The sequence below is a fragment of the Tigriopus californicus genome, chromosome 7, assembly GCF_007210705.1.
Source record: "Tigriopus californicus strain San Diego chromosome 7, Tcal_SD_v2.1, whole genome shotgun sequence".
In the NCBI taxonomy this organism is placed as follows: domain Eukaryota; kingdom Metazoa; phylum Arthropoda; class Copepoda; order Harpacticoida; family Harpacticidae; genus Tigriopus; species Tigriopus californicus.
The window spans coordinates 8,667,983-8,695,190 of NC_081446.1; the positions used below are offsets into that span (position 1 = coordinate 8,667,983).

General features: G+C 42.9%; 2 protein-coding genes across 8 annotated transcripts; one reads left to right on the plus strand and one right to left on the minus strand.

Moving 5' to 3' along the window:
• The first annotated feature begins 1,629 nt into the window (after positions 1-1,629).
• Positions 1,630-4,491, plus strand: LOC131884024 (trifunctional enzyme subunit beta, mitochondrial-like). The gene is made up of 2 exons (XM_059231658.1): positions 1,630-2,070; positions 3,111-4,491. Exons 1-2 carry the CDS (start codon positions 1,848-1,850, stop codon positions 4,289-4,291), a joined length of 1,404 nt encoding a protein of 467 aa, XP_059087641.1. The 5' UTR covers positions 1,630-1,847; the 3' UTR covers positions 4,292-4,491.
• LOC131884022 (adenylyl cyclase-associated protein 1-like) lies at positions 4,355-27,167 on the minus strand. 7 transcript variants are annotated; one of them, XM_059231654.1, is made up of 8 exons: positions 26,933-27,167; positions 20,962-21,069; positions 20,315-20,434; positions 6,601-6,929; positions 5,720-6,104; positions 5,238-5,620; positions 4,973-5,113; positions 4,355-4,849 (listed from the first exon to the last, which is right to left on the minus strand). In XM_059231654.1, the coding sequence occupies exons 2-8, from the start codon at positions 21,059-21,061 to the stop codon at positions 4,769-4,771; spliced, it is 1,539 nt and encodes a 512-aa protein (XP_059087637.1). In that variant the 5' UTR covers positions 21,062-21,069; positions 26,933-27,167; the 3' UTR covers positions 4,355-4,768. The 7 variants fall into 7 exon arrangements, with proteins under 7 accessions (XP_059087637.1, XP_059087634.1, XP_059087639.1 ...); XM_059231651.1 differs by lacking the exon at positions 26,933-27,167 and adding an exon at positions 24,858-25,242; XM_059231656.1 differs by lacking the exon at positions 20,315-20,434 and having other exon boundaries at positions 26,933-27,164.
• Between the last annotated feature and the right edge of the window lie 41 nt (positions 27,168-27,208).

The following is a 27,208-nucleotide window of genomic DNA, read 5'->3' on the forward strand; positions in this document are numbered from 1 at the left end:
GCCTGCCGCTTTGAGCCACCCCCGAAAGTAGGGCTGGTCAGGTATCGCTTTTAAAACTAGGTAAGGGTTCATCTACTACGTGCGTAGAGTTGTCGGAGAGGCATGGGCAAAAGGTTGTACAGTTCAAAACAAATGAGGCCTTAAGGCTCTTTTAAGAGTTGGTTGTCCAACGAACTCGCCTTATGTCGAATGGCACAAGTAATGCCTCTTCCGTCACTATGGAAGTGTTCAACGCCTGGATTTGGGCAAAGTCCGTGGAGACACTGGGAGAATATGTAAAGAATAAGATATCGCTCGTATCTTCGTTGAATGTTATATAATTGAAGGGGATGGAGTCTTTCCCAATAACTTAAGTAGCTTACACCAATAATGTTTGGAGTAAAACATATCAAGTTCTTCTTTTTGATAGGAAAATACTTACTTTGCTCATTGTATATTTATGTACATTGATCACTTGACAAGTGCATAAATGAGCGGGAAAATGCCAAACAAATGTTATTATAATGGCAAAAAGTTCGATATAGCCCTTTTTAGTATCTTTGTTGCAATGTTTGGTTGATGTGCAGGCCACGTGTGAAACCCTATGAACATGTTTCTTACCACTCAGCTTGCAGTAAAGTATTGATTGAAGGAAGAAAGTAAAATTCACACCAATTTCCAAGAATTTTCATAATAAATCGCCATCCCCACACATGTATGCTCCTAAGTGAAAAAGACACACGTCTGACTGGTGAAACATTTAAGCCTCATAGTAACACCATCAGTTTGAACCTCTTTCTTGCAATTATTCGCAATAATTAAATCTCATTGGAAATTCTATCTTTCAGGGCTCGGTAAAAAGACATGTATATGTTGAGCACAGCTAGTATGGCGAAAAGAGGTATTTTGCCTCAAAGTAGTCAAAGTAAATTGATACTAATATAACTCAAAGAACCAATCTGGTTGACCCTGATGATTAGGTATTTTTTAATCATTTCCTGGAATTCATGCCAGCTCTTTGGTGAACTATTTAACCTGTCAGGGTCAATCTAACTTCAATCGGATTTCGGATTTATCAAAAGCGTCATTGAATATGTATTTATCCATCTTGTGTCTGTCATGGCCAAACAAGTAATGTTTAGTGTTCTATAGGTCACAAGGCCCACCATGGGGATTACGTAATTTGATGCGGACTTTGACGGTGTTTATCGGAAAAGGTTGGCGACATGATGACCGGGCTGGGCGGCGGGGGTGGGCTCGCCGCTCTGACCGCACCATCCAGTAATACAAAAAAGAAATCAGATAGAAATATAAGTAGATGACCATGATATTTGTAATCTGAGCACTTGAAAAAACAAGCCAATCCAGAGAAAAGGACTCAACCATGGCCCAGGAGGAGGCCATTTTATGTCAATTCAAGGTGATAATGATGTGATTTTGATGAGGTGGTCATATTTGGCCATTAGGCGCTGGCTGACGCTTCTCAGCTAATTTTGTTTTCCTCCACCTCATCTATCTGTCTGGCATCCCTGACGGTCAGTGTATGTGTAGTATGCGCATCGTAGGCATGTATCGAAGTCAAGTGATGATCGCTCTGGCCTAGTCTGGGCTAGGGGCCTGCCTGTCTGCCTGCCTGTCTGCCTGCCCGCCGTTCGTTCATTCGTTCATTCGTTGGTGATTCGTTGGTGGGACTCATAGATCAACGTGTTGTGTCCTCCATTGACTGATGCCATCCCTGTTCATTGGTAACCTCCGGATTGCTCCTTGACTTGGTGGTGACCTCTAGCTCTTATTGCTGACCCGTTCGACCCTCGGGGTCTCCCGCCTCTCTCCCGCCTTCAGTCAACACGTGTGGGATTGCCTGGAGAATGGCCGCTTGGCGATGCTCGACCCTGCCACGGGCCTGGCGTTGGGCCCACAATGCCCGGGCCAGTTTGACCGCCCGGGACGCTTCCTCCGCCTCGACGGCTTCGGGCTCCGGGTCCGCCTCACCCGTGGTGCTGGTGGAAGGCGTGCGCACGCCTTTTCTACCCGCCTACACCGACTATAAAGCCATGATGCCGCATGATCTTCAACGGTTGGCCCTTTTAGGTAGGTAGGTAGGTAGGTAGGTAAGGAGGGAGGGAGGGAGGTGGAATGGATTTCAAGACGCAGGACAGGTTAGTTAGTATGGGTGTCGGGAACCTTGAGGACAGACACATACGTATGTAGAAAGAGTAGAGGCAGTCAGTCAGTCCATTTTAAAAGCCTAACCTAAGTCAAGCCAAAACGAGAAAACACGAAATCTAAGCGTTCCCTACTTGTCACATTCGACCCCGAACTTCCACGAACTTCTGTTAAAAGTGATCCATTTACCTACAAGCTTGTCCAGATATTTAGGCCCCAGATCTGTGAAATGAAGTGCGCTTGAATCGGGTTTTATCTTGGCTAAACACATTTATATTGACTTCTTGACTTCTGAAATTGGGCCATTGATCAAGAATAAAAGTCTTAGTTAGCATCATGCCAATTGGTGTGTCGAATATGAATCTGCATGGCCAACGTGGCGTCTGTCTTAGAATGGGTGTGAAGGTTGTGGATCGCTTGTGCTTGATCATGCAGCCATCTGTTCATTCAAACTTAATGCCAATAGACTCTTTGAATTGTTCCATTCTTATCCGAAAGGATAAGATAAAAACGTATGTATCATTTTGAAGGAGCCACCCAGTTCCACATAAATAGGCGCCGACCATTCAGTGTCTTGGCCAACCAGACGCTTAAGTTCTGGTTATGGTTTGGGAATGACTTCCAAACGAAGAGAACAAAAACGGAAGTTATGTGAAAAGAGCTTTTACTTTCCTAAGATCATTTTTATGATCCTATGCCGTATGCATTTCTGAGATAGGTTTGACATGACTGGTTGGGCAGTTGCCGGGCCGAAACTCACCGTATACGGGATAGGCGCGTGAACCCACCCACCTCCAAGCGTCTTTCATAGCGTGGTTAATCTCACTTAACCTACCTCTCAAAATGGCAGATTAAAAGGAAAAGCAAGGTCTACTACGGTACTAACCAGCCTATTTGACCTCAATCCTGGAATCTGAACATGCTAGATGTTGATGTACTAGGTAATTTCATCTTTATTCTTCCAGGCTTGATTCAGAAGACAGGTCTCGATAAAGACTTGGTGGATTACATTTGTTGCGGCACCGTCATCCAAGAGGTTAAGACCTCCAACATTGCTCGGGAAGCCGCATTGGGAGCCGGATTCTCGGACAAAACCCCGGCTCATACCGTGACCATGGCCTGTATTTCGGCCAATCAAGCCATGACCACGTGCATCGGCCTTATTCAGGCCGGCGTGTACGACGTGTGTGTGGCCGGTGGCGTAGAGTTCATGTCCGACGTGCCCATTCGCCACTCGCGCAAAATGCGCGAGCTCATGGTCAAGAGCTCCAAGGCCAAGAGTCCAGCCCAGATGTTGGGCTTGCTCGGCTCATTCCGACCGGGTTTCCTGGCGCCGGAATTGCCGGCCATTGCCGAGTTTTCCACAGAGGAGACCATGGGCCACTCGGCCGATCGTTTGGCCGCCACCTTCGGCGTGACCCGGCAGGAGTCGGACGCCTTTGCCTTGCGCTCCCACACTATGGCCAAAGAGGCCTTTGAACGTGGGGATCTCTCGGATATCGTGCCGGTCAAGGTGCCCAAGAAAGCCCAGATGGTAGATCGCGACACAGGCATCCGCGTATCTAACCCTGAGAAATTGGCCTCGCTCAAAGCCGCCTTTGTCAAACCCTACGGCTCTGTCACGGCTGCCAATGCCTCGTACTTGACCGATGGAGCTTCCGCCGCCCTTCTCATGACCGAGGCCAAGGCCCGCCAATTGGGCCTTACCCCAAAAGCTTACTTCCGCGCTTTCACCTATGTGTCGCAAGATCCGAAAGATCAACTCCTACTCGGACCCGCTTATGCCACGCCCAAGGTACTCAAACAGCAAGGTCTATCGCTTAACGATATTTCAGTCTTTGAATATCACGAGGCTTTCGCCGGACAAATCCTGGCTAATCTGAAGGCTATGGACTCTGATTGGTGCGCCCAAAATGTCATGGGTCTACAGAGCAAGGTGGGCGCAGTGCCAATGGAGAAATTGAACAATTGGGGCGGTTCCCTTTCCATCGGTCATCCCTTTGGTGCCACGGGCGTGCGCTTGGCCATGCATACAGCCAATCGTCTCATTCGCGAGAACGGGCAGTTTGGATTAATTGCGGCCTGTGCCGCCGGAGGGCAGGGCGTGGGCATGATTCTAGAGCGCCATCCTGACGCGAAAGTGTAACACCGAAAATGCAATTTCATCACGCTAAATTATTTTCTGATATCTTTATCACGCGATCACGAATAGGCTGGGATTTAGGTGGATTTCGTTTTCGATTTCGTTCATACATAGTTGGGTTCGGTGTACAGACGTCAACACCATGTATACATGAGTTTGTCACAATAACCGATCGATCGACCAAATAAATATCTAATACACAATCATATCGTATGTGGAAGGCGCAGCCGAATGACCGCCTGTAAATGTTAGATCAGAAATCAATGATGACTTGGAAACGATGAATCTTGACACTTTACAACACGACGCTTGACAAGAAAACACAGTTAGTCGAGGAAGGAGAAGATTTTCACGAGTACTCTGTAGGAAAATATGAAGGTGGTGATTGATTTTTGTGTCAACGCCTGAATGGCTTTCAGGAGGGGAGCGCATACATGTGGGTCCGTCCATGTCGATCTGAATTTGCCTTTGAATCACCAATTACACGCTTTCGGAAATCGTTGTAGTCAGCTTGGTTCCCTGAATCTTGGTTTTGAATTGTTCGGGAACGGGTTGCTCCACCTGAAAACCAAAGTTAAAAACAGTCCAACAACATTCAATCATCATTTTGTTGTCATCGCTTATCAAAGGTCAAGTCGCCCCAAGGGTTGGTTGTGCGACATGATAAAGAAAACAAAAGCTTACGAAATCGTCTCCATTGGGAATCATCACGTTCATCTCTGTCGATTTGGCAGTGATGATTTCCGTATCCATCGAGTCCTTGCTGAGAAACATTTGGCACCCATCGGTTTTATCCACGGAAATGGTGGGGACTTTGCCAAGGACCTAAAATAGGATCAAGGAAACACGCCAACATCACTCGACCTCGTTATCTATTCATTTCTTCCTTTTTTTCTGTCTTTCTTTCTCCTTCTATGATCGATTGTGAAGCTAATAGACGTCCACTCACCTGCATCTGGACCGATTGGCAATTGATGAACTCGCAGGAAGACACGACGTTATCGAACACAATAGCGGTCTTCTTGCATCCATCCAGGATGATGTTATTACATTTGCCACCCACTTTAATGGTCGATCCTTCGCACCTGAACACGTAAACGCTCTGATTGGTCTCGGTTTGCTCGATCTCGATGTTGGGATTGTTCTTGAAGTACTCCACGATCCATTTCTTGCCATCCAACTCAAATTTGGGCGGTTTTGTCACCGGGGGAGTTGGGGCATTGGCGGGTTTACCTAATCCGGCAGGTTTCTTGCCGGGGATAGGCTTTTCCGTGTTGCTTCTCAGGTTCGGATTCTTATGGGTTTGCATGTCAGCCGTCACTTTCTTCAGGCCTTGAATGAAAGAGATAATTCAAAGTTAAAACATGCGTTCATTTCGACTGCAGATTGAAAACACTCTCAACAGCATTACGCATACACATATTTATTTACCTTTAGTGACTTCGCCACCGCGATTAATCTCGTCAAAGAGAGCATTTCGAGCAATGTTCACCGAACCCCCATCGTCCTTCTTAATGTCATCAAAAAGACCCGGAGGTGGAGGAGGGGGTGGCAATGGGGGTCCTCCCGCGGGTCCTGTGGCGGCAGATCCGCCTGCCCCGCTCAGACTCATAGCATTACCCCCTTTAGCATTCCAGACCAGTCCCGTGGTGTGGTATTGCTTGACATAAGCTTGAAGGTCGGCCAGAGCTTGACTCCAGGCTTTGGTCCACTCCACGTGAGTCTTGTCCTTTTCCTTCCAATCTTTGAGCACGCGGTTGGCGTAGAATTGACCAGCATCGTTCATCTCCTTCACGAACGGAGAAGGAGCTGGGCTCTGAAAGACAAAAAGCCAATCCATGTTAGCAGATAGGAAATACCGTGTCAACTACGCAGATGATTGGGCAATCGCTTTAAGAGGCTTCTCTTCCGTGGCTTTCAGACTCCATGATGATGTTCTTTCATCCATCAAAACCTACCAGACCGTCACCTCTCCTCCACACACGCACACACGCACACACACACTCACTTACTTACTTACTCACTCTCTCACTCATTCATTCAGTCACTCATTCGTGCACCCTCACACACACTCACATTCAACATAGTCGTGGTAAATTGAATTATCCCAACAATGCGTTCTGGCTCTTTTCTCTCAATACATTTCCCCATTCTTCCGCCTAACATTCATTATTCTGAATATCTGGCCCCCAAAACGAGGTCCAAGAAAGTTAAGACCCAAGAGGGGATTTTCGGAGGAGAGAGGCTCTCGGAAATTGGAAGCTTAGTAATCCCCTTGGAATAAGGTGAAAGATTAGTTCCAATTTACGTACCACGGTCACCCACCCGAGAGCGGGAATGCTTTCGGAAATGGCAGACAAATGATTGAAGAACTCGGAGCGGCGATTTGACTCGCGGTAGGTTTGAATTTCGTTGATTTTGTCCGAGGTCGGCTTTAAGAGCTTTTGAAGGTCGTTCTGGCCCGGCAATTTGGATTTCGAAACAATCACCAAAAACTCGCGCTGAGCTCGAAGAGCATCCGACACCATCCGACCCTGCGAGGCCACATCACCCCCAATCTTGGTCGAGAGGGCCAAGAAGCTATTGAATGGTCCAGCCACGATATCATCAAATGCCGAGACATGCGCCGACAAGTCTTCCGCTAGAAGAAAAATGGAGAAACCGTCAAAAATACATCCAAAGTTAGCAATGACTCGTCGTCGCTTCAGTTATAATATGGTTGACGTTTTAAAAAGAAAAAAAAAACACCGACACCTAACCTAACACAAATGTTGAAACATTTGTAAACCCAAAAATATTGCTAAACAAGTCTAACCCTGTGTGAGCTTTTCGTGGAAACTCTCCCTTTTCCGCCCAAACCCAAAGGCAATTGTTGCCGAGCACTCGGGAGTCGAGGTTTGAAACGGCGGAAGGGACGTGGAGGTTTCCTCTAAGTTCAGCTTTGGGCGGTTCTTCCATCGTTTACCCTTGACCTTGCGAGAACGAATGGTGGCTTGAGAGCGGCGAGAGCATAATGAGCCGAGAGTACAGTAGATCGTTTCTCCGTGTTCCTCATTGCTTTCGCGTTATGATGGAAGAGGGCGAATTGAGCCATCAAGGAAATGAGAAGTGCGGTACGTGACAAAGTAACATTTCCGAAGGGGATTTTACTAACAAATTGGCACGACTTAACATAATCTTACGAAAGAGAAAAGGTGGTGGCAGTCGGAAAAGGTCTCTTATGTCGACAAAGGCTACAGAATCTACTGGGTAAATCAACATCAGATAAAATGCAACACAATATTGCATTGAGGGTTCTAATTAAGTAGCCAATCAAGATTCAAATGCATGGCATAAGCGCATCTCATTTCCTCGATGGTTCTCTCAATAACGAGCGATGCTTAGAGAAGGTACCGACCGTTTGGGGTGTTGCTTGAGGTCAAACTCCTCGAGGCAAATTGAACACGATCCACCTGAGGCTAGACTGGCTGAGCTACAATCTGACTCTTCGCAAAAGCATCCAATACTTCGCCCACTCCCCAGAGAGCTTGATTCCTCATCACTTCGCCTCCTCTCATCGTGATTACGACGTCGCTCCAGGCTATTGAGTGGACATTTGGAGGATGCATTATCAGAGCCCTTCTTTGTAGCCCCTTTGGCGTCCTTCGTCTTGGTATTCCTTTTTGATGGGTGCTGACGAGAGGCAGGCCGAACTGTGGCTTCGAAAAAAAGGTTGTTCCCAGAATAATGATGTTTGGCGTAGAGGTTAGAACACGACTTGGATGGAACGAGGCAGGAGGTTGATGTGGATTTTTTGCGGTAGTAATGGCCCTCTTCGGAATGAATCGTGGCCTCATCAGAGAGGCTTTCACTACTTCGCGCCTTAGTTAGGTTCAGTGAGGCTGAGGTCGTCGAAAGCAAGTGATGAGCCTCTCGGAAGGCCATAGATCTCGAAGCCACAGTTCCCATTGTGTTTGATTACCAAAGAGAAAAAGAAAGGCCAATGCTAGCTCGCTAGCTAGGTTCCAACTTCTCACAGGGCCTTAGATGGTAAGAATAGCTAAGACCGATTGGAATACACCATGGGATCTTCTGTCATTTAGGTTGCATCAATAATCAATAGTCACTTCCGCGGGTACAAAATATGTTTTTGAAGTATCTCAACTCTGCTATTCTGTCAATTACTAACAAAATAATTTCGTATACCTTCTTGTCCGGATAAAATCGAATGCTTTACAGTAGCTTTAATACTAGACAAGATCGTTCGGAAGTGTCCTTGTGGTACGTCAATCCTAATATTGACGACGACATCCTTTTCTATCCAGACAATGTAACCGACATCTGGATAGACAGATTGATCCAATTTATCGGCCGAGCCGAATGGAACAGTTCCATCGCGTTACTAACAGAGCCTGTCCGAAGAACACTTACAGTACTAGACCTTAATGTCCATCGTTGCTGGTAGATAGTGTTGTAATTTAATTGCTTTTCGATTCAGCCTTAACCAACTTATATAACTCTTCCACTAAGTCTTGCATCTTGGTGGCACCGAACACCTGATTGTAAATACGTACCTACACGAGGAACAGCGTGTCATATCATTTTTTACCGGAGCCAGGTACCTTCCAAATGACATTTTTTTCAAATGATGGAAGAAAAAGGAGCAGTAAGGAATATTTAAAAAACTCCTCCAATGTAAGCACGATTGACTTACGGTATACAAATTCAACGAGGTTAAGCAACCTTGTAGTGGCGATCAGAAATAATAATTCTGGTGTTCAGATCCATTTCTTTCCAGTTTGCAGTATATCCATGCTCATAAATTCGCATGATCATATATGTAGGTGCAATTAAGACATCAATAAGATCATACACATATATTAAAAAAAACATTCAAAAAATTGCAATAGACTTTGAATTGGATCTTTTTTAGCTATAAGAATATCATTCAATGGACAAATTCACGTACGAAAAGGAAATTGGAAACAGTTGGACCTAAGTATTATCATCACTGTCTGACTTCGAAGACTCTTCATCATCCTGGTCATTGTAGTCGACCTCAGCCACAAATCTATCCAAATCTGAGGAGTCTGAATCATGTGTCGCGAGACTTTCGCGAAATTCTTCTCGCATGTTGTTCAATGTATTTGAGGAGGCCATACTCACAGAGAAGACCACTGAGCGGCCAGAAGTTTCGGGGTGATAAGTTTGAGTTCCTTTGCACACTGAACTGCTTCGGGTCCTTGGGCGATTCTGACTACTCCAAGTGAACTGACACGAGTGCAACGATTCTGGTGTGGCATTGCTAGCACGATTTGAGGTTACAATGGCACTGGCTGAGTGCACTAACCGTGCTGGTTCGACCTGAGATCCCGAGTGAGTGACAAGCAACTCGTATTGGGATTGTGGTAAATGAGGTTGCAATTGTGCGGAAGGATTTGAATATTGGGATGGATGATGCAGTTGCATCTGCTGATTCGGATGACTGTTCACAGCCACGGAGTTGGGAGGCGTGTCAGGCACAGCATAACTCAGATGAGACCGTTGCTGCTTCATCACGTTCACACGCGTATTCTTCTCCGGTTTGAAGATCACAGTATACAATTTGGGACAGAGCAAACATCCCAACTGGACAATCCCACTCAATGATAAAGAAAAGGCCAAAATGACGGCTCTGATTTCATGGTCGGTGCTCACCAAGTACAGCGGCACGTAAGCAAACCAATGGATACTGGTGACCGTGTTTGCAAAGAAAATGAATCGGGTCTCGTTGAAACCTCCAGGGCATTTACGGGTCTTGAACGCATACAAGGTAGCACACATAATTAAGAAGAATGGATAAATGAGCCCGGTCATGAAAGAATCATTGAGGCCTCTACAAACAAGGATCCGTTTATGTGGGTCAGACATAATGTGGACAGTAATGGGGGGCTCAACCAGAAGCCAAATGATGTTGACCACAATTTCTACTGAAACTAGACCAAAAGCAATCACTAAGGACGAGAATGGACTGGTAAACCTTGGATGTCTGTTTGCATTGAAGATTCGAGAGACCCGATTGGCCTTGGTTACTACAGCTGCATAGCAGATTGTGTACGAAAATCCGATGCAAAACCTCATGAGGCCACAATTCCAGTCAGACGGCTTCGCCACGATGGAAAACGTCGTGGTGAAAGAAAAGAAGGTGCCGAGAAGAAGCATGAGACTCAACTCCCGACCGCATGCTTTAACAACAGGAGTATCCCAGTATTTCCAGAGGACGTAAGCCGTCACGATTGTAAGTAGAATGCCAAAGGAGGCGAAGATGATGGCACCGATTGCCCACTTGTTCGTGTAGTCGAGATACGTCTCCGGAATGAGCACGCAATCTGTTCGGTTGATGCCATCAGATTGTTCTCCCAAAGGACACGTTTCACATTCGTAATCGGAAACCTTTTTTTGACGATCATTACAAGCAACACAATGCCAGCAACAAAGATCTTCCGTTTTTTGGACCATTATGGAAGACTTCTCACATTTGGGACGAGAGCATTTCATTATAGACGTGTCCGACTTGAAGTTTTGGTAAAAGGACTCGTCAAACTCTGTAAACTCGCCATTGTGGAACGTTCCCACGTTTTGCCAGTCGTAAAAGTTGGAATGAGGCCGTCGCTGAAAGTTAATGATGCTATACCGCGGCGGACCATCATGTTTGTGTTCCCCGTAGAAATGGAACTTATGATTGTCAACGTCCATAAAATCTACATGCTTCAGGTATTCGGGGAGTTCATGAAACACACGTTGTCGAAACTCAGGACAAAGGCCACGTCCTTTCTCGCCGTTTAGAAAGTCCTTGCATGAGTCTTTATACAAGTTGTGCAAAGCGTGAGCAAATGCGTAAACGGCATCCCGCACAAAATGGATATAAAGCTGATTGGGATGAGAAATCCGATTCTTAACTTGTGAGCAAGGTTCATAACCTTGAACATCTTTCAAATTGGAGCAATTATGATAATGTCGAAGGTACTCGTCGAACCATGGGTTTCGCTGGTTGGACTTGTCTATGAGTTGAGAAAAATACTCATGATAGCCAGGAAGATCCTTCCGGAGTGGCTGAACAGCAATAGCCCCTTCGACTATTTCCTCCCGCTTCTCAACCACCGACTCACGAGATGCCCAAGCGTCTGAGCCGATCCAAATGAAACGGCCTTTGGCGTGCAAGGTTTTAGCAGCTTCCAATAGTTTTCCAGCAGGCACTCGATCTGCAAACACGATCACAACACGACTCATGGAGTTCCTTTGAAGTAACTGGAGAATGGCATCTTTGTAGTCTTCGTCTTTGAAATGAGCATTGTAAATTGTTATGGGATCAGCCAGACAAACTTCTTTCGTTTTGGACACGTAATCAACAAGCGCTTGATAGCCTTTGGTCCCGTATTCCGAATCAGAGTGAACAATGGACGCATATTTCCAATTAAACCGCTTCAACAAATCACCAATAGCTTGAGCTTGATATATATCACTGGGCACGGTGCGAAAGAAGTACGGGTACTCTTGCCTGTTGCACAAAGCCACCGATGTTGAAAGGTAGCTGACCTGGGGAATCTTGAAAAGTCGCCCCAAATTAGCAATCTGCACCGAAACTGGGCTTGTCTGCGCTCCAATGAGACCAACAATGTTTTCATTACAAGGGCTTTCGTGTTTACTCCAGTCCTCTGGAAATAGCGAGCATGTGTTTGAGAGATTGGACTCTCTTGCGATGAACCCCTTGATGAGACCAAAAGACTTTTTCACAGCATAAACTGGATTATCACAAGAATCGATAGCTTTCACGCCCAGAGTGATGTTTGGCAAAAGCGATTTGTCTTTGTTAATTTGGTCAACAGTGAACAAAAGAGCCTCAAGCGGTTGGATGCCATCTTCTTTCTGTATCTCGCCACAAGGACGGCCTTGTTTGTGGATTGGGAACAAAGCCCCCAACATTAAATGACCGGGAATTTCCAACACGGATGTGTCATCGTGAAAGGTTTGGTCTTGCTGAGGCTCAAAGCGATGTCCAAGAAAGTGATGATGATCCTCTAAACTTGAACAAAGGCAACTCCATAGTTGAAACCCGAGAAGCACCAAATAGGACACTGAAGCACCAAAATTCATCTTACAATCAGGTATTTGGACCAAGTGACATAGTGAATGTGACACAACGCACGTCTGTGAGAGTCTGGAGTGTCGTCAAATGTGACAAACTGTTCCAGAGAGTCTACTTCCTCTCATGGTCAAATCTGTTTTCGATGTGAGAACCCCTTCTCCAAGAGGCTATTGACAATGAAGCTCGTTGACTGACCATCAGCAGTGTGTGCTGGGTTCAAGTGGGCTTCATGGTTCCGTTTATCTCGTATCCATTCCACGATGTCAAAGCCGGTTCGAGTACGCGTAGTTCTGTCGAAAATACGCCAGCTTCACAATCATCCCCGTCTCTTCAAATTGGTGTGTCCCCACAGCGTAGTAAAAGCAATCCTTGAGAAGCGCTAGATAAAGCCTTGTGCCACACCGACGGGCTTCCTCTCCAAACAAGGTTTGAAAATCTATTTCCAGTGAGCTAAAGGACACCAGCAACGTTGACCATCTCTCGACTGGGCAGCACCATTAATGGGATCGCGGTTGCATGGGATGGTGATGAAAGCTATTGCAGATACCCGTACTTCAAGATGCTCTAAGGGCATGGTGGCGAGAGATCTTGGGAATGAAACCCCACACCGTAAACAAGTTTGTTTCTCTTTCGCTTCCCATCTTTGACGAGTTCCTTGCCACGGTTCCTGTGATTGGAAAAGAGCCCTGAGCCCGTCGTGTGTGTGTCTTGCAACATTCACTCACTTCCAGCAATCAGTAGGACACATGATGAAGCCAATGGAAATGAGATGCCAAGCACAGGATTCCTCAATGAACTGTCCACTACGGGCAAAAAGACGTGTCGATGACGTAGGCTCACTTAGGATCAGTATATAAATATACTGTATGGGCGCATCATTAGAATAGAGGCAATTTAACCCTCATATTTCCTGCTTTCTGATGGCCACCATCCAACAACACTCGCCTTTTTCAGACATCTCGCAATGGAATTGACGCGACATGCGACGCGAGCTTCAGTCTAACTGCTGATCCCAATGTCACTACCACCAACACTTAACTATCACCAGTCAATCCTCAAGCCACTCTCGTTGACTGAGAGAACGCGAGTGCGGTTGGTCCCAATTGAACCCCTCCAATATGAAGCCGCGTTGGCCTCTTTTCAGGTTAGTTTAGACGGATCATGATAGTAGTACCACAATGTGCTCTAGACATTTAAAACCCTTGGGTGAGTTATATTTCGGTGCTTGCTTTCTCATTAAACAATGACACTTCAAAATCCTCTCCCCAAAGTGCGACTTTGTCAATTGAAAATAACACGGCGAAGAGAAGACGAATTTTCAAACGAGGACCCGATCAAACCCCGGTGACTGACAGCTCTTCATCATCATTTTCCTTTCTCTCGTTTTTCCATCGGCAAATTGGAACTTGATTGAGAGCGAAAACTTGTTTTCTGGCTCGAAGTCCCATTCCACTCTTCTCTTGGCTCTCTTGGCTTTTTTGGCCCCAGCTGTCGTTTTCATCATACTTGAACACAAATCGACCTTAAAGGTTGCCAGCGGAATTATACATTTTGCTGTCATCATGGCGCGTCGTTATAATATGCTTCCTCTAACGTTTAAATAACATCACTACTTTTTCGGAAAATCGTCTGTTCAAACATTTTGCAAATCCAAGACAGAGGCCAGCCAGGGGTTTCATTTCAACAAAGCTATGATGCTTAGCTCTCCGGCTATGAATGACCTGAACCCTGAGTTATTTCAAAGTGTACACATGTGGCAACTTCGTGGCTGTCATCAATGGATATGTGTGTCGAAATATATTGCTACCATACACTCGCAATTCAACTTACACCAGAGGTACTCACAGTCAGAGAAGACTGGCCCAATGAAACTAAATTCAACAAGTACTACTACGCTGTTGCACACATAGGACGAGTCACCCACTCACAGATAGTCTGTCATCATATACAAACAATAAATTCTCAGAATATACAGTACAATACTTCAACTAGAGGCATCATCATTATCATCATATCATCATCATCCATTCAAACAACAAGCTCGTCGGTGACATTAGATACAGATCAAGTTTGATACTTGTCTAGTGTTTTCATTCGAAGCATAAGTTTCAGTTTTCCAATACCAGCATTTCTTGGTCAAAGTTTCCATAAATCAGCTTGGTACATTGGTGATCCTACCTTGGATGTAAAATATATGAACTAAATTCAAAGCCACCAAGATCAGGGCACAAAACGAGCCCAATAAAAATGCCTGGAACACGCTTAACACTGGAACATATTGGAGCATGACCTCAGAAACAAACAAAAAACTGAATACTGAAATTTGTTTACAGATCTCCTAAAAGCTGAAATGTGGCTCTATGCCAAAATGTACTTGAGGTGAGCGTCAGCAGCACGTTCATCTCATTCCTGTTTCTCTTTTTATTGCACTCTTGACTACCCTGTTTGTTCCATTTTGTTCGGAGAAAGACTAGCCTTAAGTGGGCTTCAAAGAAAAAGCGATTGATTCACAAATTATTTCCAAACAAAATTGTGCTCTAAGAGTACAGAGTAAGATGTGCGAGTGAGAACAAGGTCTTGGATTGGTCCAAACACAGTGGTTCCCACTACACTTGAAAAGATTATGCTAAAATGCCAAGATTTCTAGTTGCGTTTTTCATTGTTTAAACAACACAAGGACCAACTTCGAAAAACTATCATTAAAAGTAGCGCTTTTAAGTATATTGATCCACTGAAAACCTATTAGAAGATTGTATTTCTAAAATCGTTATTAAAAAACACGGTGAGCATCCTTAGTTACGCCTAAAATCAAAATTTCATAAAAATCTATGGAACAGACTCTGACACTTTACCTTTCAAAAGTTGTAATTTGCACCGAATTTGGCTGCAAAATGCTCTGGTTATGCCTTATAGAAATTGCCAAGAAATAAAATATGCTTTTTAATGTGCTAAAAATAAATGAAAATGTTCCACTTTTCAAATTATGCAGAAAAGGCAAAAAAAGACTTAAGATAAACAATTCATAACTATAACATCATAATCGTTAACCATGAGTTCATTGGATTGTGATCTTGAAGTTTAAGGCATTTTTATTAACATTTGATGAAAACATTATTGGTACGTAGAAAATGATCTGAGCAAAAAGTGACAAATTTGAAATTGAAACTGGCAAATGTTTCCTTGTAAAATTTTCAATTACATGATTGGCTAGCCTAGTTTTCCAAGTTTAAGAAAAGGAATTGGAAATTTCAAATCCTGAGTAGATTTTAGGTCCCAATGTTAATTAATTTAAGGTTCTAGGGAAATATCTATGAAAACGAAAGAATATCATTTTTTCATGCTATCTTAAAAGCACATCATTTGCTTTTTGCAATTAACTTAAGTAGGTTATGTCATTTTTCGATCTATTTTATAGCAAAATGCAACTTGCAAAGTGTAATAACTAAGCATTTGCAAAATAGATATTGATGAAATTTTATGTCAGTGCATAACTAAGAATTCTGATAACATTGTTTGACTAGGCTTTGCACAACGATACTTGAAAATGTATTCTAAGTGCATTAATACACTAATTAATATGAGCTACTTTAAAGATGCTTATTGAACAAAAATTGTTCCTTTTGTTTCTTTAGCAAAGAAAATGGCAACTAGAAGTCTTGGCATTTGCACAAGCACTTAATCAGGAATTATGACCACCGTGTAAACTAATAGTAAGTGTCATATTTAATTTGTGTGCACACACAATACATCTTTGAAAGATCAAATAAAAATGTCAATGTGTCTGGAACCATCCGATTTAATCCTTCTTTATCCCTGCGCTCGTATAATGTAAAATCAGAGATTGCTATAGTAAAACCATTTTTTTACTGCAAGAGTCAGCTCACTTAATCGAATTGATCACCCCTGTGGAAAGATTGAAAAAAGCTTTTGCGACCGCTCTGAGTACACGTTAATTTTAAACTTGATGCAACCTAAAAAGCCTTTGTTGTACCAACTCAAATGGCTTGCCTGGGATAATTCACCACTCTCTTATATCCTACAGTCTCTGTTCTTGATTCGGTGAAACTGAACACGAAAAAACGTATGGCTTGATCGAGGCTGTGCCTTTGCCTTCTTTTTCTATATGCTTCTTGGTCCTCGTTTTCTCGCACTCTCTTGGGAGGGAATTCACTCCATCACATCCACGACACTCATATGACTTTCAGCACTGAACACCACTGATGCCTCTCCTCCTCAAGACCTTTCTCTACACCATTCCATGGCAAATGGTATTAGGACTTTGAATGGTCGAATTTCCCCTTCTTCCTCTCTGTCAGTCTTCGTGACAGTGGAAACGCCGCCAACTCACTTTCGATTTTCGCTTACTACATCTTCGGCCGCAAGTGTCTTACGTACAGTCGTCGCCTTCGCATTCTGTTCTCACTGCGAAGTGAGCGAGTCGTCGCTCAGTTTTGCCAAATTATGCGTCTCCTCGGCAACCGAAGTAGTCACTGACCAGTTCTTAAACCATATGGTCGGGGAAAAGGCACTTAAAGGAGCCAGAGACTTGGAAATGGTTTCTAAACATTGTTCGTCGACGTTCCCCTTCTGCCACTTCCTTATGTTTCAAGCTTGCTTATTGTGCAATGTTCGTCGGTAGAATGAACACCAGGTCTGATCAAATGTTATTGGTATTATTTAGTCTCTGATTCTCTGACCAGTTCATTGTATATCATAAGCCGGAAGTTTGGTCACACATGACCATGCTCGAATGAGTCCCATTTCATTTACTAATATGCGGCAGTTAAGTATTCTGATTGTTAGAAAACGAGTTCTATGGCGCTACATGCATCTACAAGAATCTCCTTAAAATAAACAAGCCAATTGCACTCTTCATATTTTTTTTTTAATTTTAGCTACCTGGCACAAAAAAATATTCATCTTTACGTTCTGGCTCATTTCTTGATCTCATTTTTGACTAACCAGGGAATCTTTAGAACTACAAAACTCCATTAGATCATAACCAGGGATCAGTCGACCCCAAGTCAAAAGATGAAAAGGGTCCAAATATCAAAGTATGAGTGTGAGATCGAAATCACGTTCTATTTTGACCATACGTCTTGTTAGGGCGCGACCTAATGGTAAAATTTTAATAACACGATTTACCATGACCATTGCTCCATATTTTTAGCGCTTGTAAAAAGACGTACGTGTCCAAGTACGTATTTGGACGAAAATTCACTTACAGGTACTATAATGGAGCGCTCCATCGAATCCAGAGATAACTCAACACACAAGGTTAAAAAATCGCTGATATCACAGCCCGTAATAAGGCTCTCCTTGATTGAGCCAACAACTGGGCTTTAAAATCAAAAGTGAAGCAAGCGTAGACTATTCCATGGGGTTATATTCCTTAATTGCTATATAATATAACATCTTATCATAACTAATGCGCACTCTTCATCTTTGAGCTTATTTGCATGCAAGGCAATGCTATGCATCTGGTGCAATGATCCTGGTGATGGTGAGACTCTTTCCTTCTTCTTTTGTTCTGTTTTCCTCACCAATCTCTTTCATCCAGATGACAGATTCGGCTGGAATTTCACTTTCAAGAAAGGGAGGTTTACTACGATCTGAGTTTAGTCGTCTTTCACCATTTGGAATCAAAACACTAGCCAGGTCTTTTCAGAAGAAAGTGGAGCCCGTCAGAGCTCCTTCAATCAGTTTGAACGATTTGAGCTCGCAAACCATATTGGAAAGAAATGCAACACCAACGATGTACGAGTACGAACATCTAACAAGAGGAAATCGGCACCGGGAGGCTCGGATAATATCAGAGGGCCTTCCAAGCAGTTTTCTTTTCCGCCACAAACTCGTGTGAAAAAGGTTCGTTGATAATTACTATCTTTATCACGATAATACTGATGATGATGATGATGATGATGATGGCAACAAAAATATTAATCTTCATTGGCCTATTAACATGAAAATGCAAAAAAAAATGCCAAGCTGGTGATATTTTTGACCAGAATTAACCCATAACTGTCTCACATGCACTAATTCACCAGTCTTCTGAAAATTTTCAATGAGCATCTCCCAATTTACCCCATACAGGTATATTGGAAATGTGTGTCTTTTAACGTCTTATATAGATATATTTGTAACTTCAAATGAATTTACTCGCATGAAGCGGAGAATAATGCTTAAAACTACAATAGAGGACGGATTTGATAAAGTTGTCTTGCACACTGAGCAGACATTTACGAGGGTTTTTCGTACTTTTATGCAACCTTCTTTGATTTCTGTTCAAAGTGCAAATCAATTTCAAACCCCAATTCTTCTCACCACACTTTTGAGACAATCACCAAATGGCAAATTACCGAATAATTGAATCACCGTAATAATAACAAGGCCTGGCCGTAATTAGGAAACACAAACTGCCTCTTTCAACAACAAAATGGCAAAAAAATCATCCGAATTTGAACAAAAACTTGTCTTTTTCGAAAGATTAGAACAATCTTTGCTTAACTATGTCTTCCAACGTTTGACCATTTGTTCCATAAAATAATATTGCAAGCATAAATGATTCACGACAGTAATCTTTATGAGGTACTTGATTACAAATGATAACATATAGCAACAATTGACTAAATGAATCTTCCAGAAAATCGAATGACAGGGGGCAAACAGAGCTATATAACATGACTGGTTAAAATATCCATCCAGATAATTGGGATCATATTTGTTACCCTTTTTGTATCTTCCATGTCAAGAAATTGTCTACAAAATATCTGGAAAACCTTAATCTCGAAAAATACTTATTTAGATTGCGACAAACGCATAAAAAATATCAAAACTGCAGAAAACTTGACTTTTGTGCTTAAATGACTGCGATTTAATTGCGAAACAAATTGCAAAAAAATGTCAAAAATGGCTGATAAAATTGCTACATTTGTAGATGCAATAGGCTTGCACAAAAACTATGATTCAGTACACGAGCTTCTTTGCCGGTCCTAATAATAACCAACTTAATTTTCTCAATTCAGTCCGTAATACCTGTTGACATACGCGGAGGAGTTTGAGACCAGATTCCAAAATTTGCAGCAATGGGAAACTATTGGACCAGACAATTGTGAATGCCTGTTAAATTTTAAAAAGTGAGAAATGCTAGAGATTGGCAATGTGTAACTCGATAGCCAACAAGTTTGACTGACTTAAATTACAACGCCTTTGGGCCTTCAGAGAGTGATGAGCACGAACTCCAACTGGTTCAATTGCTTCATACACTTTTACGACCATTATTGTTTTAAGAAAGCTAGTTGAAAAACAAACGAGGTAATTTCAAGGATAACTATTACTAATTACTGATATGTCGTTGTAACCTTTTGCAGGTGTGCTAATAACCTTTTCATTTACAACATCACTGCACAATGCACATTTACACAAGTTAACATCGATGAAACCAGGACGTGGTCTACTGATTTCTTCCGCAACATTCATTGAATGTTGTTATCAGAAAAAGTGTCCATGCTTTCTAGTCTTCTGACTTTTGTCTAATCAATTGTTAAAGACAGTTTTCAATTAACAGGGCATGTCAAAGCCGAAGCGCCCTTCATGGGTCGCCAAGCAAAGAGCCAGCTAGACCTATCCACATAGGGCTACAAGTCAGCTTGAGGAATTTCCACCAAAGTGTGAGAGTAAGCAAGCTCCCCCGGTCTGCTCGACAGCCCACTATGCTGACAATGCAATGGGCGCTCAATTCGTGTCACTTGGCTTTATCTGAGAAGCCTTACAAGTATTGTTCAACGGATGGAGCCTTTTCAGGCGTCCTTGTACAAATTGTAAAGTATGCATATATGTACGGCAGAGTGGCATTGATATAGAGTGAATGGGGATATGAAGTGCGAGGATACAAGAGCCTAAACCCAACGTCACCAACTTACTTGACGTTCCACTTGCTCCACCTTTCCCCAAGGAAAGTTCCAGGTCTTCAACTGTTTTTTGCAAGGTCGCCAAGGTAGAATTGGGAGAGGTCTTTAATGATGACAAGTGTTTCTTTATTTCTGTAAGAAAGGGGCCAATTCATCAAACGACACACGAACTCTCATTCCCCTGAACGCAACAAAAAAAGGCCAAACATTCAGTTTATTAGCGACAGGAACAAAGTAAGTTTGTAGAAAGCTGGTAACAAAGGATTTGGTGAACAGATGACGATTTCTGAAGGAGACGGTCACATTTGGGTGGATGTCCGACGAACAAGGACTGCCATTCTATGGTCAAGAGGAAACTTTGGCGCACCGTTGTTGGTTAAATCAATGACTTCCTCTCTCCCCATCCTTTCCTCAATACCTCTATATTATAGCTATTTAGCTCCTCATTTGGACTTGAGATCGCAAAGGAGTCAGATAAAAACCGACAATGTACATAGAAACTGATACTCCTGTCACTCATTCAAACGGGAACTTAACAGAAGAGGCTCCTCAACACTCCAGAGCTTCTGCTTTAATGCTCTCTGTGTCTTAATTTGATCAAGCTCGTGGCATCAACAGAAGACTTTGTACAACTACGACAAATTTCAAAGAAGACTTACCTGAGGCCGCTCCAGTTCCTCCTTGAGCGCTCTCGAGCTTAATTGCCACCGCTTCAAGCCTCTGGATCAAGGAAGCTAATTCGTTAGTAGAACCAGCCATCGCGAGATCTGGAATAGGAAGGCAACTTTGAAAAAAAACTTCTAACCTTTCTCTGAAGACTGGGAAAACATGAATATGTACTCAAATAAATTGAATCCAAACTCGAGAAGTGCCTCGTTATGGTTTCACTTCATGTCGGATATTGGTGAGCTTTATTCGACTCAATTGGTTCTCTATTTCAGTCCTTTGAAAAAGCGATCTCATATTGGTAGCTGCTTTTCTCGTGGGGATACATATGAATGCCAACTGGGGGTTAGAATACCATCAATTCGGAAATTGCCAGCTCTGTAAGTCGTCTTTAACCGTCGCCTTTACGTACTCGGACAGGATGACGTTTACTGTAAAGTTTGTAAGAAGCTATGTTTTCACCTTTTCAGGCCCAACATTTTATTGAGAGTTCAGTTCAGAAAGACACTTTGAAAGTGATCATTCAAGGATTCGTTTTACACTCTCTTAAAATGGGTTATTTTCTTGAGAAATGCGACACTGCCACATTTTGGTGAGCCTTTTTCACCAAAGAGCAGAAGCATCGTGTCTTGAAACCTTTGGCTGGACCTGTTGGAAAAGAATTGAGTCAAACCATTTCAAAAGGGATTTTGCACTTTGACGTCTACATACTACCGTGTAGTATTACCGTACCTTAGTTTCATTTTCAAATGCTTGTCCCCATATTGTTTATTGGGTACAGTAGAGAGCAGCATGTTCAAAAAAATTCTATACATTTCCAACAGATATTCTTCCTGACTAGCTTCCAGGATTTTTTCTTTCCATCCTTCGGAACTTGCTCCTTACTTCAAAGTTTTTCTAGTTTATAATTATCACTTCATCTCGTTAAAAAATGAAACTCAGCAGAGAGTAGAAAGTGGGCGATATTTTGCCGTTCCTTTGAGGCCTCGAAATTGAACTTCCTCCAAAATGCAAAAACACGCACAGTAGATCAAACAATCTGTGGGGCATTGAGTAGACTAAACATTCTAGGATAGATGCTGCCTTGACACTATAATACGTACTTATATGCACTCACCAATTGTGTTCTTTGGACTTCGATTTAAAGAAAAATGACACTTCATCTAGTCGCAAATCGTGTTCATTGTTTGCGAATCTTAGACGTTAGAAATAATAATTCTTGGACAAAAGATCCGTGAACTTCGCCGCATAGCTTTCCTTAGCGGAATTGGAAATTCAGAGAGCCCTTTTCGCATCAAAGGCTTTGATCTTGAAAGGAAGGCAGGAAAAAGAGCATGTCAAGAGGTAGGGAGGGACTTCTATAGGTTCACATGAAAAAATTATACAAAATTTAGGTTCATGCAGCTTTCTCTTTCCAAAACTTCCGAGACATCAAAATCGAAATTTCCTTAACCCAACGGACATGGTCAACCATATCTAATTCATAACGTGCTATATTTTTTATTGTCACGATTTCTAGACGATAGATTAAAATATCTCGGTCGCTTATTTAGATTTACCCATCAGCATTCTCTTCGCAAAGATCAAGTCTCAGATTATCACCTTATATCACTCTAGTTTAACAGCGAGTGCCTTTAGATCATTTAACATAATTTCTAACACACTTGCAATTCTCGTAATACTTTATGGCCAGAAGGGCTCGATATGGTCAATTTCGACATCCTCCACAAATTACGGATTTATGATTAAATCTCATTTCAATGATCAACTCACAATAGCATTCGTAAAATGAAATCAAGTTCGTTTATTTGGCTCCAGACGTTGAACATCAATTGACATGCACTCACCAACAACAACTTTGGCGTTTTGAGGTTCACAAATGGAAACATCAGAAGAGGACGACGAAGTATCGTGCAAACAATCGGATATTTCTCTTTTGGTCTTCATTTGCTTCATCCGTTCCATTTCTAATTCATCTCTGCCGAGAAGCTTAAAATTGACCAGTTCCAAGTCCTCTTCCGGATCTTCTATAGTTGTGGCGCACAACTTGGTTAGGCTCCTCCGTAATTCTGGATTCAGGGCATGTAAAGTACTGGTGGATGATTTTGGTTCGTCAGTACCTTTCGATGTGGATGGGTAAGAAGCTCCTTGACGAATTGAACTTGCTGGCGCACTTTTTCGTCTTTCATTCGTTTGAAGTTTGCACACACCTAATACGTCTTTGTTATCCCCTTCAGTGTCGCCATCGTATTCTTCATCTACCTCCACATTAACGCCAAGGCCGGATGCATCCTCGACAATCAAGGTCGTAGGACAAGCATCGAAATGTACGGATCTGCGGCGAGGTTCTGACCCACCGACACCAACCTCTGTGGAAACGCTGAGACTCATTTCAAACTCTTGTCTCCGGGCACAGAGCACTAAAGCGAGCCAAAGCGGCAACTGAGGTTCAGGAATGAACTAGATGTGCAGTCTTTCCTTTCGAATAGCTACGAAATGCACTTGAAAATGTTTGCGCTTAACGGGTAGGTAACTTGCTGGCTGGTTCGTTGGCTGGAAAGCCAAGGTTCGTTCCAAATGCTTTCTATGATTGAAAAGCAGACACGATAGCTGTAAGGCAGGACAAAACCAACAAATACAGCAACGGTAAAAAGTAGCAACTCCAGATGGCCAAACACCACTCACTTGTTTTCATACAAGGTGAGACTCTTTTGCCAAATAAAGGGCCACAACTGACGGTCTGGTGCCTGTATTTGAAGGAGGATTCTATGACTGGTCGCCCTTCCTCTCCCAAAACGACCTCAGGGCTATACTTCAATCTTCTTTTTCTGCTCTTTCCGAGACGTCATCCCCTTAGTTCGTCTTTGGGAGAACAAGTTCTTCTTCGTCTTCGTCGTTGTCGTCGGCTTTGTCTTCGGCTTCGGCTACTTCTCCTCTTTTTCTATCTTGGCCTCCTCTCAACCTTGTTTAGGGACGGAATTTTCAGTTGGATCCAAGTTCCAACGCCCTTGGCGCTTGCACCTGAGCGTGGAGATGCTGATTGTCCCCTTATCCTCGAAGTCTTGCTCTTTTCCCTTCTTCGTAAACAGACGAACACACGCCTCCGGAGCCAACCTTGGCTTGCTACCTTGAGGAGTCCGGGAAAAACACTCTCTTTCTCTCCCCTTGTGAAAGGCGTCAGGAGGAGCCTTGTCTCTCGTTGCAGTCAAGCAGACAGCCTTTTCACTTACTTTCTTCGGATTGGAAATAGGTCTACTTTATGAGGCGCACAGTAATGAAAGAAGTTTTCCACTTCTTATCACTGAAGAACCCTGGTCCCTTCACAGATAGTCATATCTATTCAAAACAGATTCTTGGATGTAAACCGGCAAGATTAACAGGGTTTTTATTGATCTTTCTAGGGTCTCTTTAATAGAGTTAGATTAAAAAAGTGAAAGTGAAACCGTCAAAAATCGAGGCAAAGAGAAAAAAACATCCACAACACTATTTCTTTTACAAAAGGCATCCAATGTTATATAATCTACAATACAAAAAAGATAATATCATCTGTTTCAGGGTTTATCTATCATTCTCTAGATATACTTATTTCTTTCTGACAAACTTGCGTTGTACATGGCTACGATTGTACACGTTACCAAACCTCATTCTAGTTTTCAGCCAATTCAAGAGACTGATTTATTTCCGCAGTCAACGAAAAGTTACGTACAACGCATTCAGGATGTATTTTATTCGTAAGTTCAATCCTTTCAAAAACCTGGGTTGACATGAGAATCAGAAATTTCGTTGCCGGCTTCAATTGACATTGTCAGAACCGAATGCTACCACAAGTGCATGCTAGAATGAAACAATTTTGTTTTGAAGGCCATAATTAGCGAGATTGGTCGAGTACCTGATAAATTGGTCCAGTCCGTTTTTAGCTTTGGATCTTGTTCCAACAGATGAGATCTTAAAGAAGAAGGAGAGTCTTTTCCTTCTCGTTTTGACGAGAGAGAAGATTGATCTACTTTGTAGTTGTAGTCATCCTCTTCTGCTACAACATCCAACAAACTCAGGGAACCTTGAGAGTTGTAGCAATACTTATCGGAACTTTGAAACTCGTCCTCAAATTCCTGTTTAGGTCCAATGGTTTGGTCCAAGAAAACTTCACCAATAATTACACTCTGGGAATCATCAACAGCTTCTTGATCATTTTTCCATGAACAACACAATAACATATTATAGCTCCAAGGGCAAGATATATGTCTTCTAAACTTGTTTTACTAACATAACCCTGATAAATGTCAGTCAGGTAGTCCTTTCTAATCGGCATGATAGAGATTACATGTCCTCCAATGACAGGTCTTATCCATTTGATAAATAAAACTAGCATGACTTTAATCCTCGTCTCATCTCGGCTAAGGTCAAAAATCGTCCGTTAAAAGATTGCAACCTATTATCGAAAAGCTCTTTTTTAAACCACGTGAAGGTCAAGAGCAATCATGACATGTTCTTTATTTTTATTCTTTGTAGCTTATTTGTCCAATTGTACTGTACTTCTTGTGATTCAGTATCTTTTAGCCCCAACTTCGAATCATCAAGCCTGTTGTCGAGTGGCCCTTCATTAGACAAAGTAAAATTGTCCGGACTGGGGACATTAAACGAAAGGTTGAGTTAATATGTTTTACTTCTTGCGTAGTATTGTCATAAACAACAGTACTTGTAGTTCTCCACTCAAAAAAAGTGCGACAAATGCATGCGTGCTGGAAAAAACAAATATGTCAAGGATGTTCAAACTCCCAATCGCCTTCGTAAAGAAAGAAATCAGGCAGTGTTCATACCAATTTCTTTTCTGAAGACTTGGTTTTTGACTTATGAAATAGACAAATTGTTCATCACCGTGATATTTGGGTAGCGCGAAGCGCATTTGCATGCTTTTTCAGGCAAATATATAGTAGTATATTTCTCCCAAAGCTCACATGAAAGGATCCTCTGAACACGATTCATTATCACTCGATTAGATAATCTGTTAGAGGGCATCATCCCCCGGCCAGTTACGAAATTTATCTATTATCACTTTATCAAGGACTGTCAGCCCTAAACCGAGAGGCGATATGATTATCATATATACTAATGTCACGTCATGCAGCTTTTCTGGATGCCTCAAAAAGACTAATTATTTGCCAACTTGAAGATATCCATTCCCATAAAACTAGATGGCAACTGTTGATTAACTACCTACATTTGAGACGATTATTGTAAAACATTAGGCTCTTTGAGTTCGTGCAGTGTTTAAAAAACTGTTTCTCAACGAGTTTTTCGTAATGACACGGGCTTTCTGAAACCAATGGCTGGCTTGTGAGAGGCATTCCATCCGAAGTTGTCCAAGTGTAGCACTGCCTGCCTCATCATGCTTTGCATCATTATCTGCCTGAGTGTCAAGTTCACACTTCCGTTCAATGAGTTGCATGCATGGTGGTTAATTCAATTGGCCTGTCGTTGCCAAGGTGAGCTTGAACAGGGGAGGGGGAAGTCTAGTCATCGGCACAAGCGTGGAGGAGGAGGAGGAGGAGGAGGAGGAGACGTGGAAGGAGCCTCTATCTACGTATGTACGAGACTCCAACAGAAGAGCACAGGAGATCAGAGATCGACGAAGGCCAAGCCAGGAAGAAAAAAAAGAAAGAAAGAATGACTCATCTCTCCTCCCATTCACCTTGCCCAGACTAGAGAGGTCCGGGAATCGTGGGTGGCACAGACCAGAGACTCCAGTCGACCTTGTGACCTTTGAAAACGTCCCTCGACTACCTCCGGGTATCGCCTCAGTAGTCTGATGCCGTATAACCTAACCTCTGGGTTCGTTCCCGTTTCATGAAAAGGGGGGAAGGGAACGGGAATGCCAAAGAGGGACAAAATGAAGGGTGAAACAAACACATTCCAGCTAAGGCTAAGAACTACAGCTTGAACCTTTGATAGTGATGCACAACTTACAGCGATAGGATCAGTTATGGATCAAGATAATTGGAATGATGAACGGATGTCCCGTTGTAAGAAGCACTTTGGGCAATCGCCGACTAAAAATACCGACAACACAACAGACTTTCTTTCTGTCTTTCTTTCTTTCCGTCTCTCAGCGGCTGGAAGGCGAGGGAACTAAGCGCCAGTGGACCGGGGGTCCGATCGCTGCGATACGCAGGACCGAGACCTCAATCCAAGGAGGCACCCGCCGGAGACGGAGGCGAGCTGTTCGCCGGCCAACTTCGAGTC

What these genes read in the sequence shown, in the direction of transcription:
- LOC131884024 (XM_059231658.1), top strand. Translation starts at nt 1,848, where the DNA reads ATGGCCGCTTGGCGATGCTCGACCCTGCCACGGGCCTGGCGTTGGGCC. An exon ending in TCAACGGTTGGCCCTTTTAG is followed by an intron (nt 2,071 to 3,110) that starts GTAGGTAGGTAG and finishes TTATTCTTCCAG; the next exon opens with GCTTGATTCAGAAGACAGGT.
- LOC131884022 (XM_059231649.1), bottom strand. Translation starts at nt 12,400, where the DNA reads ATGAATTTTGGTGCTTCAGTGTCCTATTTGGTGCTTCTCGGGTTTCAA.